The sequence below is a fragment of the Clupea harengus genome, chromosome 1, assembly GCF_900700415.2.
Source record: "Clupea harengus chromosome 1, Ch_v2.0.2, whole genome shotgun sequence".
In the NCBI taxonomy this organism is placed as follows: Eukaryota; Metazoa; Chordata; class Actinopteri; order Clupeiformes; family Clupeidae; genus Clupea; species Clupea harengus.
In genome coordinates this window covers 16,567,302-16,579,801 of record NC_045152.1, presented here as the reverse complement: position 1 = coordinate 16,579,801, position 12,500 = coordinate 16,567,302, and the positions used below count along the sequence as shown (strand labels likewise).

Genomic DNA, 12,500 nt, shown 5'->3' with positions numbered 1-12,500 from the left:
ATCTCTCTCTCCCTCCCTCTCTCTCTCTCGCAGGGTTGTATTGCACTGAAGGGCAGTCAGGTGAATGAGCTCACAGCCAACCCAGAGGAGCCTGGCAGACATCTGTTTGAGATTGTCTCTGGTGAGTGTGAACACACACACACACACTCACACACACACAGACTGGGACCTTTAATATAACACACACACATACTGGAACCTTAATTTTTACACACACACACATCATCACTTGGACCCTCATTATTACAAACACACGTGCACATACACACACACACACACACACACACACAAACACACGTGCACACATACACACACACATTTGTACGTCTGGCTAAAGTATCACACACTCATACCCTCAATCACTAGCATCTTCAGCTAACACATATTCACATTCAACCTCTTACAACAGCATACACACCCCTCACATACACACACACACATCACATACACACCCCTCACATACACATCACATCACACATACACACATCACATACACACACATCACACACAAATACATCACATACACACACCACCACTCTGTCCCAATACCTGGGAGGGATATATGGCTTTATTCCACATCACTGTCCGAACTGAAGGATGGCCACAGCAGTTCCACATGTCACCAGCAGAGGGCGTATTGAAAATATGTTGAACCTCAGGTCCCTGGTCTTCTCTGGTTTTTCTCTGGTGTGTGAGTGTGTGTGTGTTGTGTGTGTGTGTGTGTGTGTGTGTGTGTGTGTGTGTGTGTGTGTGTGTGACCTCAGGTCCCTGGTGTGTGTGTGAGTGTGTGTGTGTGTTTGTGTGTGTGTGTGTGTGTGTGTGACCTCAGGTCCCTGGTATGAGAAGGGTACATATCAGGGGGAAAGAACTGATGATTTCAGAAACACCAATATTAGTCTGACATCTGACTGATAGCTGACAGTCATAGCCAAATGCCATCGGGTTATGTGTGTGTGTGTGTGTGTGTGTGTGTGTGTGTGTGTATAAGTGTGTGTGTGTGTGTGTGTGTGTGTGTGTATAAATAAGTGTGTGTGTGTGTGTCTAAGTGTGTGTGTGTGTGTGTGTGTATAAGTGTGTGTGTCTGAATGAGTGTGTATGAGTGTGTGTGTGTGTGTGTGTGTGTGTGTGTGTGTGTGTGTGTGTGTGTGTGTGTACGTGTGTGTTATTTATGGCAGGCAAACATCACATTGGGGTGTGGCAGCAATCAGAGCCCAGCAGTAAAGTATGGAGCTCTTGATTCAGGGCTGTGTGTGTGTGTGTGTGGTGTGTGTGTATTTGTGTGTGTGTGTGCGTGTGTATGAGTGTGTTTGTCTGTATGAGTGTGTGTGTGTAAGAGAGAGAGAGTATGTGTGTGTATGTGGAAACGAGTGTATGGGTGGGTGTGTGTGTGTGTGTGTGTGTGTGTGTGTGTGTGAGGTCTCTTTACAAAGTGTCCGGTGAAACACAATAAGAGCTCCAGTTTCAGTCCTACAGTCTGATGCCCCCCCCCCTCCCCCACACACACACACACACACACTCAACCTGCAGATGCCCTGCTAATCCGCTGCTTAAATCCCTCATGTTTTCATGTTTGCCCCATTCATAGATGCCCCCCTCACACACACACACACACACACACAGACACAGACACACACACAGACACACACACACACACACACACACACACACACACACACACACACACACACACACACACACACACACACACACACACAAGACTAAGATAAGAGTAGGTGTCTGTCCAATGAGCAGAGTAGATGAGAGAAGAGAAAACAGGAAATGACAGAACAGAGTGTGAGCAGCTCCAGTGTGTGTTTGCTGCTCTGGGACTCCGAGGCGTCTGCTGAAGCCATCTTCTACTGCAGCCAGAGATGAGCTCAACACACACCACTGAGGCCCTGAAGACACACACACACACTAGTGAGGCCCTGAAGAAACACTCTCAGGCGCACACACACACCACACAACACATACCACTGATGCCCTGAAGACACACACACACACACACACCAGTGAGGCCCTGAAGAAACACTCTCAGGCGCACACACACACACCACACAACACACACCACTGAGGCCCTGAAGACACACACACAGGCGCACACACACACACACACACACACCACACAACACACACCACTGAGGCCCTGAAGAAACACTCTCAGGCGCACACACACACCACACAACACACACCACTGAGGCCCTGAAGAAACGCTCTCAGGCACACACACACGCACACACACACACGCACACACACACACACACACACACCACACACCACTGAGGCCCTGAAGAAACGCTCTCAGGCGCACACACACACCACACAACACACACCACTGAGGCCCTGAAGACACACACACACACACACACACACACAGCAGGAAGCTGTGGGGCTCCCCTGTCTACTCCAGCTGCCCTATTTGCCCTGGAAGTCTCCTGATTAACTAGCACCGTGTGTGTGTGTGAGTGTGTGTGTGTGTGTGTGTGTGTGTGTGTGTGTTTGTTGGCTTAGGGAAGGAGGGTTTGTGTGTGTGTGTGTGTTTGTTTGTTGGCTTAGGGGAGGGAGGTTTGTTTGTTAAAGATGGACTGGAAAGTTATCTGCTGGACCCCTCCTCCTCTCCTTCCTCTCTCCCTCTTCCTCTCTCTCTCTCTCTCTCGTTCTTTCTCTCGCCCTCTCTCGTTCTTTCTCTCTGTCCCTCTGTCTTTCTCTCTGCACCCTCTGTCTTTCTCTCTTCACCCTCTCTCTGAGGCTGCTGGACTCCCTGTCATCCGTGTCTCTTCTGTCTCAGGAGTCTTGTCTGCTCTCTCTCTCCGCTGCACAAATGAACAAGGGAATAGGAGAGTGACGGAGGGAGGGAGGGAGGGAGGGAGGGAGGCAGGGGGGCGACTCGTTTTTCAAGTTTCTGGCAGCGATGGTGCGACGGGCACTCTGTTGGCATCGGGTTCCGCAGCTGGCACGTGTGGAAGAGGAGTGGGGGGACGCAGAACAGCGGGGAACCCGAGTGGAACATGGGACAGGACTGTTGCACACTCAGGGGGGACAAACCACAGAACCTCCAAGGTAACCAGCCTCCAGAACCTCCATAGGAGCTATTCTGAGAAACTTTCAGGCAACAAAACTGTGGAATGTTCTAAGCAACAGCAGAACTCAGCAGAACCCTTGAGTTTACTGCTGATAGATCCTCCAAGGTGACGGCGTCATTTCTGCAAATGGAAAGCTTGACTTGGTCTCTGTGTTTCTGTGCTGAAAGCTTGACGTGGTCTCTGTGTTTCTGTGCTGAAAGCTTGACTTGTTCTCTGTGTTTCTGTGCTGAAAGCTTGACTTGGTCTCTGTGTTTCTGTGTCTCTGTGTTTCTGTGCTGAAAGCTTGACTTGGTCTCTGTGTTTCTGTGCTGAAAGCTTGACTTGTTCTCTGTGTTTCTGTGCTGAAAGCTTGACTTGGTTTCTGTGCTGAAAGCTTGACGTGGTCTCTGTGCTTCTGTGCCGAAAGCTTGAATTGGTCTCTGTGTTTCTGTGTTTCTGTGCTGAAAGCTTGACTTGCTTTCTGTGCTGAAAGCTTGATTTGGTTTCTGTGCTGAAAGCTTGACGTGGTCTCTGTGTTTCTGTGCTGAATTCTTGGCTTGGTCTCTGTGCTGAAAGCTTGACTTGGTCACTGTGTTTTAGCTGTAAGTATGTAAGTTAGGGTTAGGGCTGTGTAGGAGTAGAGCCTCCCTCCCTTTCTCTCCACATCTTTCCCTCCCTCTCTCCCTCCCTCTCTCTCCACATCTCTCCCTCCTTCTCTCCCTCTCTCTCTCCCTCAGCTTTCTCCAGCCTGAGTCCTCAGACACATAAACTCTCTCCAGCTCGTGATCTGCAGACAGGGGTTAGCACCTCAGGGGTCAACAACTCAGGGGTCAACTGGAGTTAAGCTCCTCCAGTCCTTTACATAATTACATTACACATTATTAACACTTATGTGGTGTGTGTGTGTGTGTGTGTGTGTGGACCTCCTCAGGTGCCAGCCCATGTCTTGTCTGTGTATGTGCATCTGTGTGTGTGTGTGTGTGTGTGTGTGTGTGTGTGTGTGTGTGTGTGTGTGTGTGTGTGTGTGTGTGTGTGTGTGTGTGTGTGTGAAAAGAGAGGCCAGATAGATTTCACAAACATCCTGTTATAGAGATATATCCCAGATGGGCTTCCAATCCCATCTCACTGTCCACTCTTCACTAATCAGCCCTTTCTACTGCAGGCTGTCTGCCTGTCTGTCTGTCTGTCTGTCTGTCTCTGTCTGTCTGTCTCTGGTGCTCCCCGGTACACTGCTGAGTGCTTTACAGGCTGCGCCGTGTGTTTGATGACATTTGATGGATGGAGCACAGGGCTGATAGTGTGTGTGTGTGTGTGTGTGTGTGTGTGTGTGTGTGTGTGTGTGTGTGTGCCGTGTGTTTGATGACATTTGATGGATGGAGCACAGGGCTGATAGCCGTTAGCACAGGTCTGTTTCATGGAGTGGTTAGCCGTTAGCACAGGAGAGAATCACCTATCCTGTCAGAGACAGATCTGTTTCATGGATTGGTTAGCCGTTAGCACAGGAGAGAATCATCTATCCTGTCAGAGACAGATCTGTTTCGTGGAGTGGTTAGCCGTTAGCACAGGTCTGTTTCATGGAGTGGTTAGCCGTTAGCACAGGAGAGAATCACCTATCCTGTCAAAGACAGATCTGTTTCATGGAGTGGTTAGCCGTTAGCACAGGAGAGAATCACCTATCCTGTCAGGCACAGATCTGTGCTATTGAGGGCTAGCAGGTAGCCGTTAGCACAGGACAGAATCACCTATTCTGTCAGAGACAGATATGTTTCATGGAGTGGTTAGCCGTTAGCACAGGAGAGAATCACCTATCCTGTCAGAGACAGATCTGTTTTATGGAGTGGTTAGCCGTTAGCACAGGACAGAATCACCTAATCTGACAGATCGGTGCATAAGGGAGTTGTGAAGACAAGAGAGCAGTCAGCAGACACCAGAGATATGTGTTCAACACTAAGAAGAAAAAAAAAAGTAAACAATATCTGTGAGACTGTTTATATTAACGCTAGGGTGTGTGAGTGTGTGTGTGAGACTGTTTATATTAACGCTAGGGTGTGTGTGTGTGTGTGTGTGTGTGTGTGTGTGTGTGTGTGTGTGAGACAATGTTGGAGAAACCAGCAAGAGGAAGGGAGATTTTTACCCATGAAACACATGAACACACACTGCCTCCAAAACACACACACACACCCTGCCTGAATGACACACACACACACACACACACACACACACACACACACGCGCGTCCCTGAGAGAGAGAGTGCTGGGGAGAGGAGCAAATAGCCGTCATCATCGCTAACCGTATCCAACCAGCTCATGCCTCATTCACATTCTCACAACTACAACCACATACACTTAAGGTAAATACCTTCAAATGACACTTGCTCACGAGTCATAACTACAATGCAGGCAATGGCAAACTTACACACAGGTGTGTTACATACAGGGCAATGTTATGTGTAAACATAGCTGCATAGGCTACTAGCTTACACCTACTGTTAGGGTTGCCATAGCAACACCTATGTATAAAGTCTACTGCTAGGGTTGCCACTGTCAATGTGAAGAGAACTGTCTGACTACTGAAGCACGTCTCCACAGAGAGAAAACGTTTAGCACTAGGGAGAAGGGCGTAGCGAATCGTGTCATTACTAACCGCATCCAACTACCTCATATCTCATTATCACAAAAACACACAAAAAAGCTACCTCACTGGAGCTGCACTGGGTTGAAGAGCTAGGTTATAGCTCATTATGCTAACTGCATTGGGTTTAAGAGCTAGGTTATAGCTCATTATGCTAACTGGCGCTGCACTGGGTTGAAGAGCTAGGTTATAGCTCATTATGCTAACTGGAGCTGCATTGGGTTGAAGAGCTAGGTTATAGCTCATTATGCTAACTGGAGCTGCATTGGGTTGAAGAGCTAGGTTATAGCTCATTATGCTAACTGCATTGGGTTGAAGAGCTAGGTTATAGCTCATTATGCTAACTGCATTGGGTTGAAGAGCTAGGTTATAGCTCATTATGTTAACTGGAGCTGCACTGGGTTGAAGAGCTAGGTTATAGCTCATTATGCTAACTGGAGCTTCTTTGGGTTGAAGAGCTAGGTTATAGCTCATTATGCTAACTGGAGCTGCATTGGGTTGAAGAGCTAGGTTATAGCTCATTATGCTAACTGGAGCTGCACTGGGTTGAAGAGCTAACAGCCACACCACCATCTACAAACCAACAACGGCTTCCTGTCCCTGTGGTGGGTGCTTCCTGTCCCTGTAGTGGGTGCTTCCTGTCCCTGTGGCGGGTGCTTCCTGTCCCTGTGGTGGGGGCTTCCTGTCCCTGTGGTGGGGGCTTCAAGCTTGCCCTTTGGATCCCTTTCGTCCTTTTTTTTTTTTTTTTGCTGTTTTGAATAATTTTATAGTTGGTGAACATGGATTAATTTATGAGAGAATGAATGGCGGCCCACGGACTTCGGTGGCTGACGTCTGGCTCGGTGGGCCGGCTGTCAGCCAGACTGAGAGGAGGGGGCGTGTTGGGTTACTGTGCACCTACCGTAACACACATATCGGACTGTGCTTCTAAGTTTGCGTCACTGAGTTTGTGTTTGTCAAGCATGGAGGCCTTTCAGAGACGCTAGCCTCATGGAGCCTGTGTGTGTGTGTGTGTGTGTGTGTGTGTGAGAGACGGTTTCTATTAACGCTAGGGTGTGTGTGTGTGTGTGTGTGTTTGTCAACCATGGAGGCCTTTCAGAGACGCTAGCCTCATGGAGCCTCTGTGTGTGTGTGTGTGTGTGTGTGTGTGTGTGTGTGTGTTTGTCAACCATGGAGGCCTTTCAGAGACGCTAGCCTCATGGAGCCTCTGGTCTGCTCTCCTGCTAACACCAATAACATTCTCTAGTTAAAGAAGAAAAATCTACTTTTATTTCATTTTATACATATATTTATGTTTTGGAGTCCCACGACGATATTTTGCTTTCTTCCTCACCTGCATCAGTATCTCCCTGCCTGCACCCACATTCTAAATGAGTCTCACGCCGACCGCTTTGGCACTGTGACCCACAGGCCTGCAGACCTCTAGATAGATAGATATAGATAGATAGATAAATACTTTATTAATGCCGTGGGGAAATTCTGGTGTCTTACAGCTCTCTCATATTTACAATAATTACAAACAATATATACAGACAATACAATACAAACAAACAATACAATACAGTTATGTACAGTGTAGGATGTAGAGTGTATAGTGCAAAACGGTGTAGTCATATATTTACAGTGCCCTCCACAATTATTGGCACCCCTAGTGAATATGAGCAAAACAGGCTATAAAAAAATATGTCTTTGCTGTTTATCCTCTTGGTCTTTCACTCAAAATATTCACAAAAATCTTACCTTTTTATTGAAGTATAACTATTGAAAGAAAAAAAAACTGTTGACATTAAATAAATATTTTTCCCCAAAACATGTGTGCCACATTTATTGGCACCCCTAGAAAAATCTTATAATTAAAATCTAACTTAAGTATATTTCCAGTCATGTTTTACATTTTTAAGGTCACCTGTTTGATAAGGAACTCTTAAGAGGTCAACCATGACTTCCTGTTCCACTGGCGTACAAATATGAGGTGACACAGGCCAAATTCCATTAGTCATTCATCACTATGGGAAAAACCCAAGAACACAGTGACGATGTGCGACGGAAAGTTGTGGAGCTGCACAAATCAAGAAATGGACACAAGAAAATCTCTAAAGAGTTGAAAATACCCATTTCCACTATCATGGAAATAATTAAGAAGTTTAAAGCGACAGGAGAGGTTAAGAATCAGCCTGGAAGAGGACGTGTGTGTACATTGACCCCACGCACCGTGAGGAGGATGGTTCGACTGGCAAAAGAATCTTCAAAGATCACAGCTGGAGAATCGTAGAGGTGAGTTGAGTCTTGGGGTCAGAAAGTCTCCAAAACTACCATCAGACACCACCTACATCACCACAAGTTGTTTTGGAGGGTTGCCAGAAAAAAGCCTCTGCTGTCAATCAACTACAAACTAAAGCGCCTACAGTTTGCCAAATGTAAGTCAGACTTTCAATGGGGCCGAGTTATATCGTCAGATGAGACCAAAATAAAGCTTTTTGGCAACAAACATCAAAGGTGGGTTTGGCGTAGACAGAAAGATAGCCATACAGAAAAGATCCCCATACCCAATGTGAAGAATGGTGGCGGATCTTTGATGTTGTGGGGCTGTTTTTCTTCCAAAGGCCCTGGACATCTTGTTAGGATACATGGTATCATGGACTCCATCAAATACCAGCAGATATTAAATGAAAACCCAACAGCCCCCTCCAGTAAGCTTAAAATGGGCTGTGGTTGGACCTTCCAGCAGGTCAATGATCCAAAGCACACCTCAAAATCAACACAAAAATGGTTCACCGACCGCAGAATAAAGGTTTTGCCATGGCCATCACAGTCCCACGACCTAAACCCCATAGAAAATCTGTGGGATAAGCTGAAGCCGAGTCTACAAACGTTGACCTCAGAATCTGAAGGATCTGGAGAGATACTGCATGAAGGAATGGTCTCAGATCCCGTGCCATGTGTTCACCAACCTCATCACGCATTATAGGAGAAGACTCAGAGCTGTTATCTTGGCAAAGGGAGGCTGCACAAAACATTAAATTAAGGGGTGCCAATAATTGTGGCACACATGTTTTGGGGAAAAATATTTATTTAATGTCAACAGTTTTTTTTTCTTTCAATAGTTTGCTCCGCATCCGTCTCTCCACCACAGTCCCCAGTGAGTCCAGATTCAGCCCCACCACTGAGCCCGCCTTTCTGACCAGCCTGTCCAACCACCCAGTGTCCCTCTTAGACATGTTGCTTGTCCAGCAGACTGCAGCATAGAAGAGCACGCTCGCCATAACTGATTGATAGAACATGAGCAGCATCTCCTTGCATACATCAAAGGACCTGAGTTTCCTCAAGAAGAACAACCTGCTCTGTCCCTTTTTGTATAGTGCACCTGCGTTAGCCGACCAGTTCAGCTTGTCGTCCAGATGCACCAGGAACTTGTAGGTCTGCACCACCGCGATGTCCTTGCCCTGGATGTTAATAGGCTGCAGATGTGGCTTAGACCTACAGTACTCTACTGCAGACCACTCACTGATTGTTGAGTCCCACTCTGCCATCTGGTGGCAAAAGTTTACATTACAAGACTTTGCAAAACGTTCTCATGTAATAAAAACATGAAGTATATTTTATACTCATCTTGTTTAAATTGATCAGGAATATGCTCAGGCCTTCAGAGGTTCCTGCCCAGAGAACATCCTTGTTCTGGAACAGCAAATATGGATTCAGTGTGAATCACGACCATGAACAGCAAATATGGATTCAGTGTCAATCACAACACAACCATGATTTGTGTTCTGATCAAATATGGATTCAGTGTGAATCACAATCATGATTTGTGTTCTGATCCAGCACAACCCAGTAGAAACAGCTCCATACAAGCTGCCATTGTGTGTGATGTGCATGTGTGTGGATTGTGTGTGGTTTGTGATGTGTGTGTGTGTGTGTGTGTGTGTGTGTGTGTGTGTGTGTGTGTGTGTGTGTGTGTGTGTGTGTGTGTGTGTGTGTGTGTGTGTGTGTGTGTGTGTGTGTGTACTATGTGTGGCGTGTGTAGTTTATAAGGGTTCCGATAGTGATATCTGCCCATCTAACCCTGGCTCCTCAGTGTGTCTGTGTTTGTTCTACTGTGTGTGTGTGTGTGTTCTTGTGTGTGTGTGTGTGTGTGTTTGTTCTTGTGTGTGTGTGTGTGTGTGTGTGTCTGTGTGTGTGTGTGTGTGTGTTTGTTCTTGTGTGTGTGTGTGTGTGTGTGTGTGTGTGTGTGGGTGTTTGTTCTTGTGTGTGTGTGTGTGTGTGTGTCTCCCTAAGTTCACACTAGGGTGGAAATGGGCCGCCATCTTCCCAGCAATAAAACCCCCTAAAGTCCTTACACACACCCACTCACACACAACCCCAACACACACACAGACACACACAGACACACACACCACAAACACACACACACACACAACCCCAACACACACACACACACACACACACACACACGCACGCCAGGCCTGATGAAGAGTGATCAGCCTAGCGACACGGCACCACACCTGTGTGTTCTACCCTCACCAGGATGACAGGGAATACACACACACATACAGGATATACTCACAAACACACACACACACAGACACACGCACCACACACAACACACACACACACACCACACACACACACACACACACACACACACACACACACACACACACACACACACACACACACACACACCAGTCCTGCTGAGATGAGATATGACCCCTAACACTGGCACACTTTCTAAATTTACGGTTTTACTCTTCTCTCTCTCCATCTCCCTGTCCCTATACTTTCCCACCTCTCCATCTCTCTCTCTCTCTCCATCTCCCTGTCCCTACCTTCCCATCTCTCTCTCTCTCTTCCCACCTCTCTCTCCATCTCTCTACCCACCTCTCTCTCCATCTCTCTACTTCTCCTCTCTCTCCATCTCTCTTCACCCCTCTCTCCATCTCTCTTCTCACCTCTCTCTCTTCCCACCTTTCTCTCTCTCTCTCCATCTCTCTTCCCACCTCTCTCTCCATCTCTCTACCCACCTCTCTCTCTCTCTCTCTCTCTCTCTCCATCTCCATCTCTCTCTCTCTCTCTCCCCACCCTCTCTCTCTCTCCATCTCTCTCCCCACCTCTCTCTCTCTCTCTCTCCCTCTCTCTCTCCATCTCTCTCCCCACCTCTCTCTCTCTCTCCCCACCTCTCTCTCTCCCCACCCCTCTCTCTCTCTCCATCTCTCTCCCACCTCTCTCTCTCTCTTCCCACCTCTCTCTCTCTCTCTCCCCACCTCTCTCTCTCTCTCTCTCCCTCTCTCCATCTCTCTTGCCACCTTTCTCTCTCTCTCTCCATCTCTCTTCCCACCTTTCTCTCTCTCTCTCTCTCTATCTCCCCACCCCTCTCTCTCTCTCTCTCTCCACCTCTCTCTCCACCTCTCTCTCTCTCTCTCTCTCTCTCAGGTGTGTCGGGAGAGAAAGAGCGTGCTGGCATCAGTCATGAGGCGTTCCTGCTCATGGCCAACTCCCAGAGCGACATGGACGACTGGGTGCGTGCCATCAGACGGGTCATCTGGGCGCCCTTCGGAGGAGGTGAGGCACGGGCACACACACGCACACACGCACACGCACACGCACACGCACACGCACACGCACACGCACACACACACACACACTGTGACTCAGACTCATTCCACTCACACACTCACGCACACAGTGCAAGTCAGGCCACAATGGCCGCAGCAGAATAGACATATCAGTCGTACGTAAAAACTAGCTTGGTTGTGAAAAGGTGCCCAACCTAAATGACTTTCAATAGCAATCACTAAATAAATTAATATACAGTATTTACCATAATTCTGTTCTCAGAAGGTTATCTTTTTGAACTCAGCTGAAATGTGTTTCCCTCGGTGTGTGTGTGTGTGTGAGGTGTGTGTGTGTGTGTGTGTGTGTGTGTGTGTGTGTGTATGTGTGTATGTTTGTGACTTAACTTCTGGTATTCATCTTTGAGGTGAGGATGGTAGGTCTGTTCTCTTGAGGGCGCTGTTCCCCGGTGGCAGAAAGGTCAACACACACACACACACACACACACACACACACACACACACACACACACACACACTGTGACTCTCTCACACACACACACACACACACACACACACACACACCCAGCGACGTCAAATATGCCGGGGACGCGAGCAAAAATATCTCCAGCCTTGCGTGACTGAGCGGCTGGACATGCGGGCATTAAATTACACCGGACGGGAGTGTGTGTGTGTGTGTGTGTGTGAGTGTGTGTGTGTGTGTGTGTGAGTGCGCTATTTCTGGAGAAGCCCGTGAAATGTAAAGCAAGCTTCGCCACACACATGCTCTGCCTCTGCCCCGTCCGAACATAGAACGCGACCCGAGCACACACACACACACACACACACACACACACACACACACACACACACAATAGCTATTGTGCGCACGAGAGATGGCCAGGGGCACTGAGAGCGGACAGCCACACACTCCGAGTCTCAGTCCCGGGTTACCCATAACGAGTGAAGGCAGTTGAAGAGAATTCAATACGAAGGAGAGAGAAGTAGTTTAACTGTTGTACTGTAGAGGCCCTAACTATCATCTTATCCTGACATTTATGTTTTCAAAAAATCAAGTTTCTTTCTATTTCTTTTACCAAGTGTTCCTGAAAACCTTTAGATTCTCCGGGGGGGAAAGTGAGGCGTTGTCAAGTGCAGATCGCCGGGCAAGGGCGGCTGTCGCTGTCGAGTGGGTTATTTAGTGAGCGCATGGAGTCAAACAGAGAAGGGTATTCCGTTACCATGGCGGCCTTGGCT

The 12,500-nt window shown here is 47.8% G+C and overlaps 1 protein-coding gene across 1 annotated transcript in view; it reads left to right on the top strand.

The window, feature by feature from the left end:
* Positions 1-12,500, top strand: part of si:dkey-191m6.4 (rho GTPase-activating protein 22) — a 30,253-nt gene that overhangs the window by 7,492 nt on the left and 10,261 nt on the right. The window contains 2 exon segments of the mRNA XM_042707738.1: positions 34-121; positions 11,125-11,253. Coding sequence (XP_042563672.1) covers positions 34-121; positions 11,125-11,253 — 217 coding nt within the window.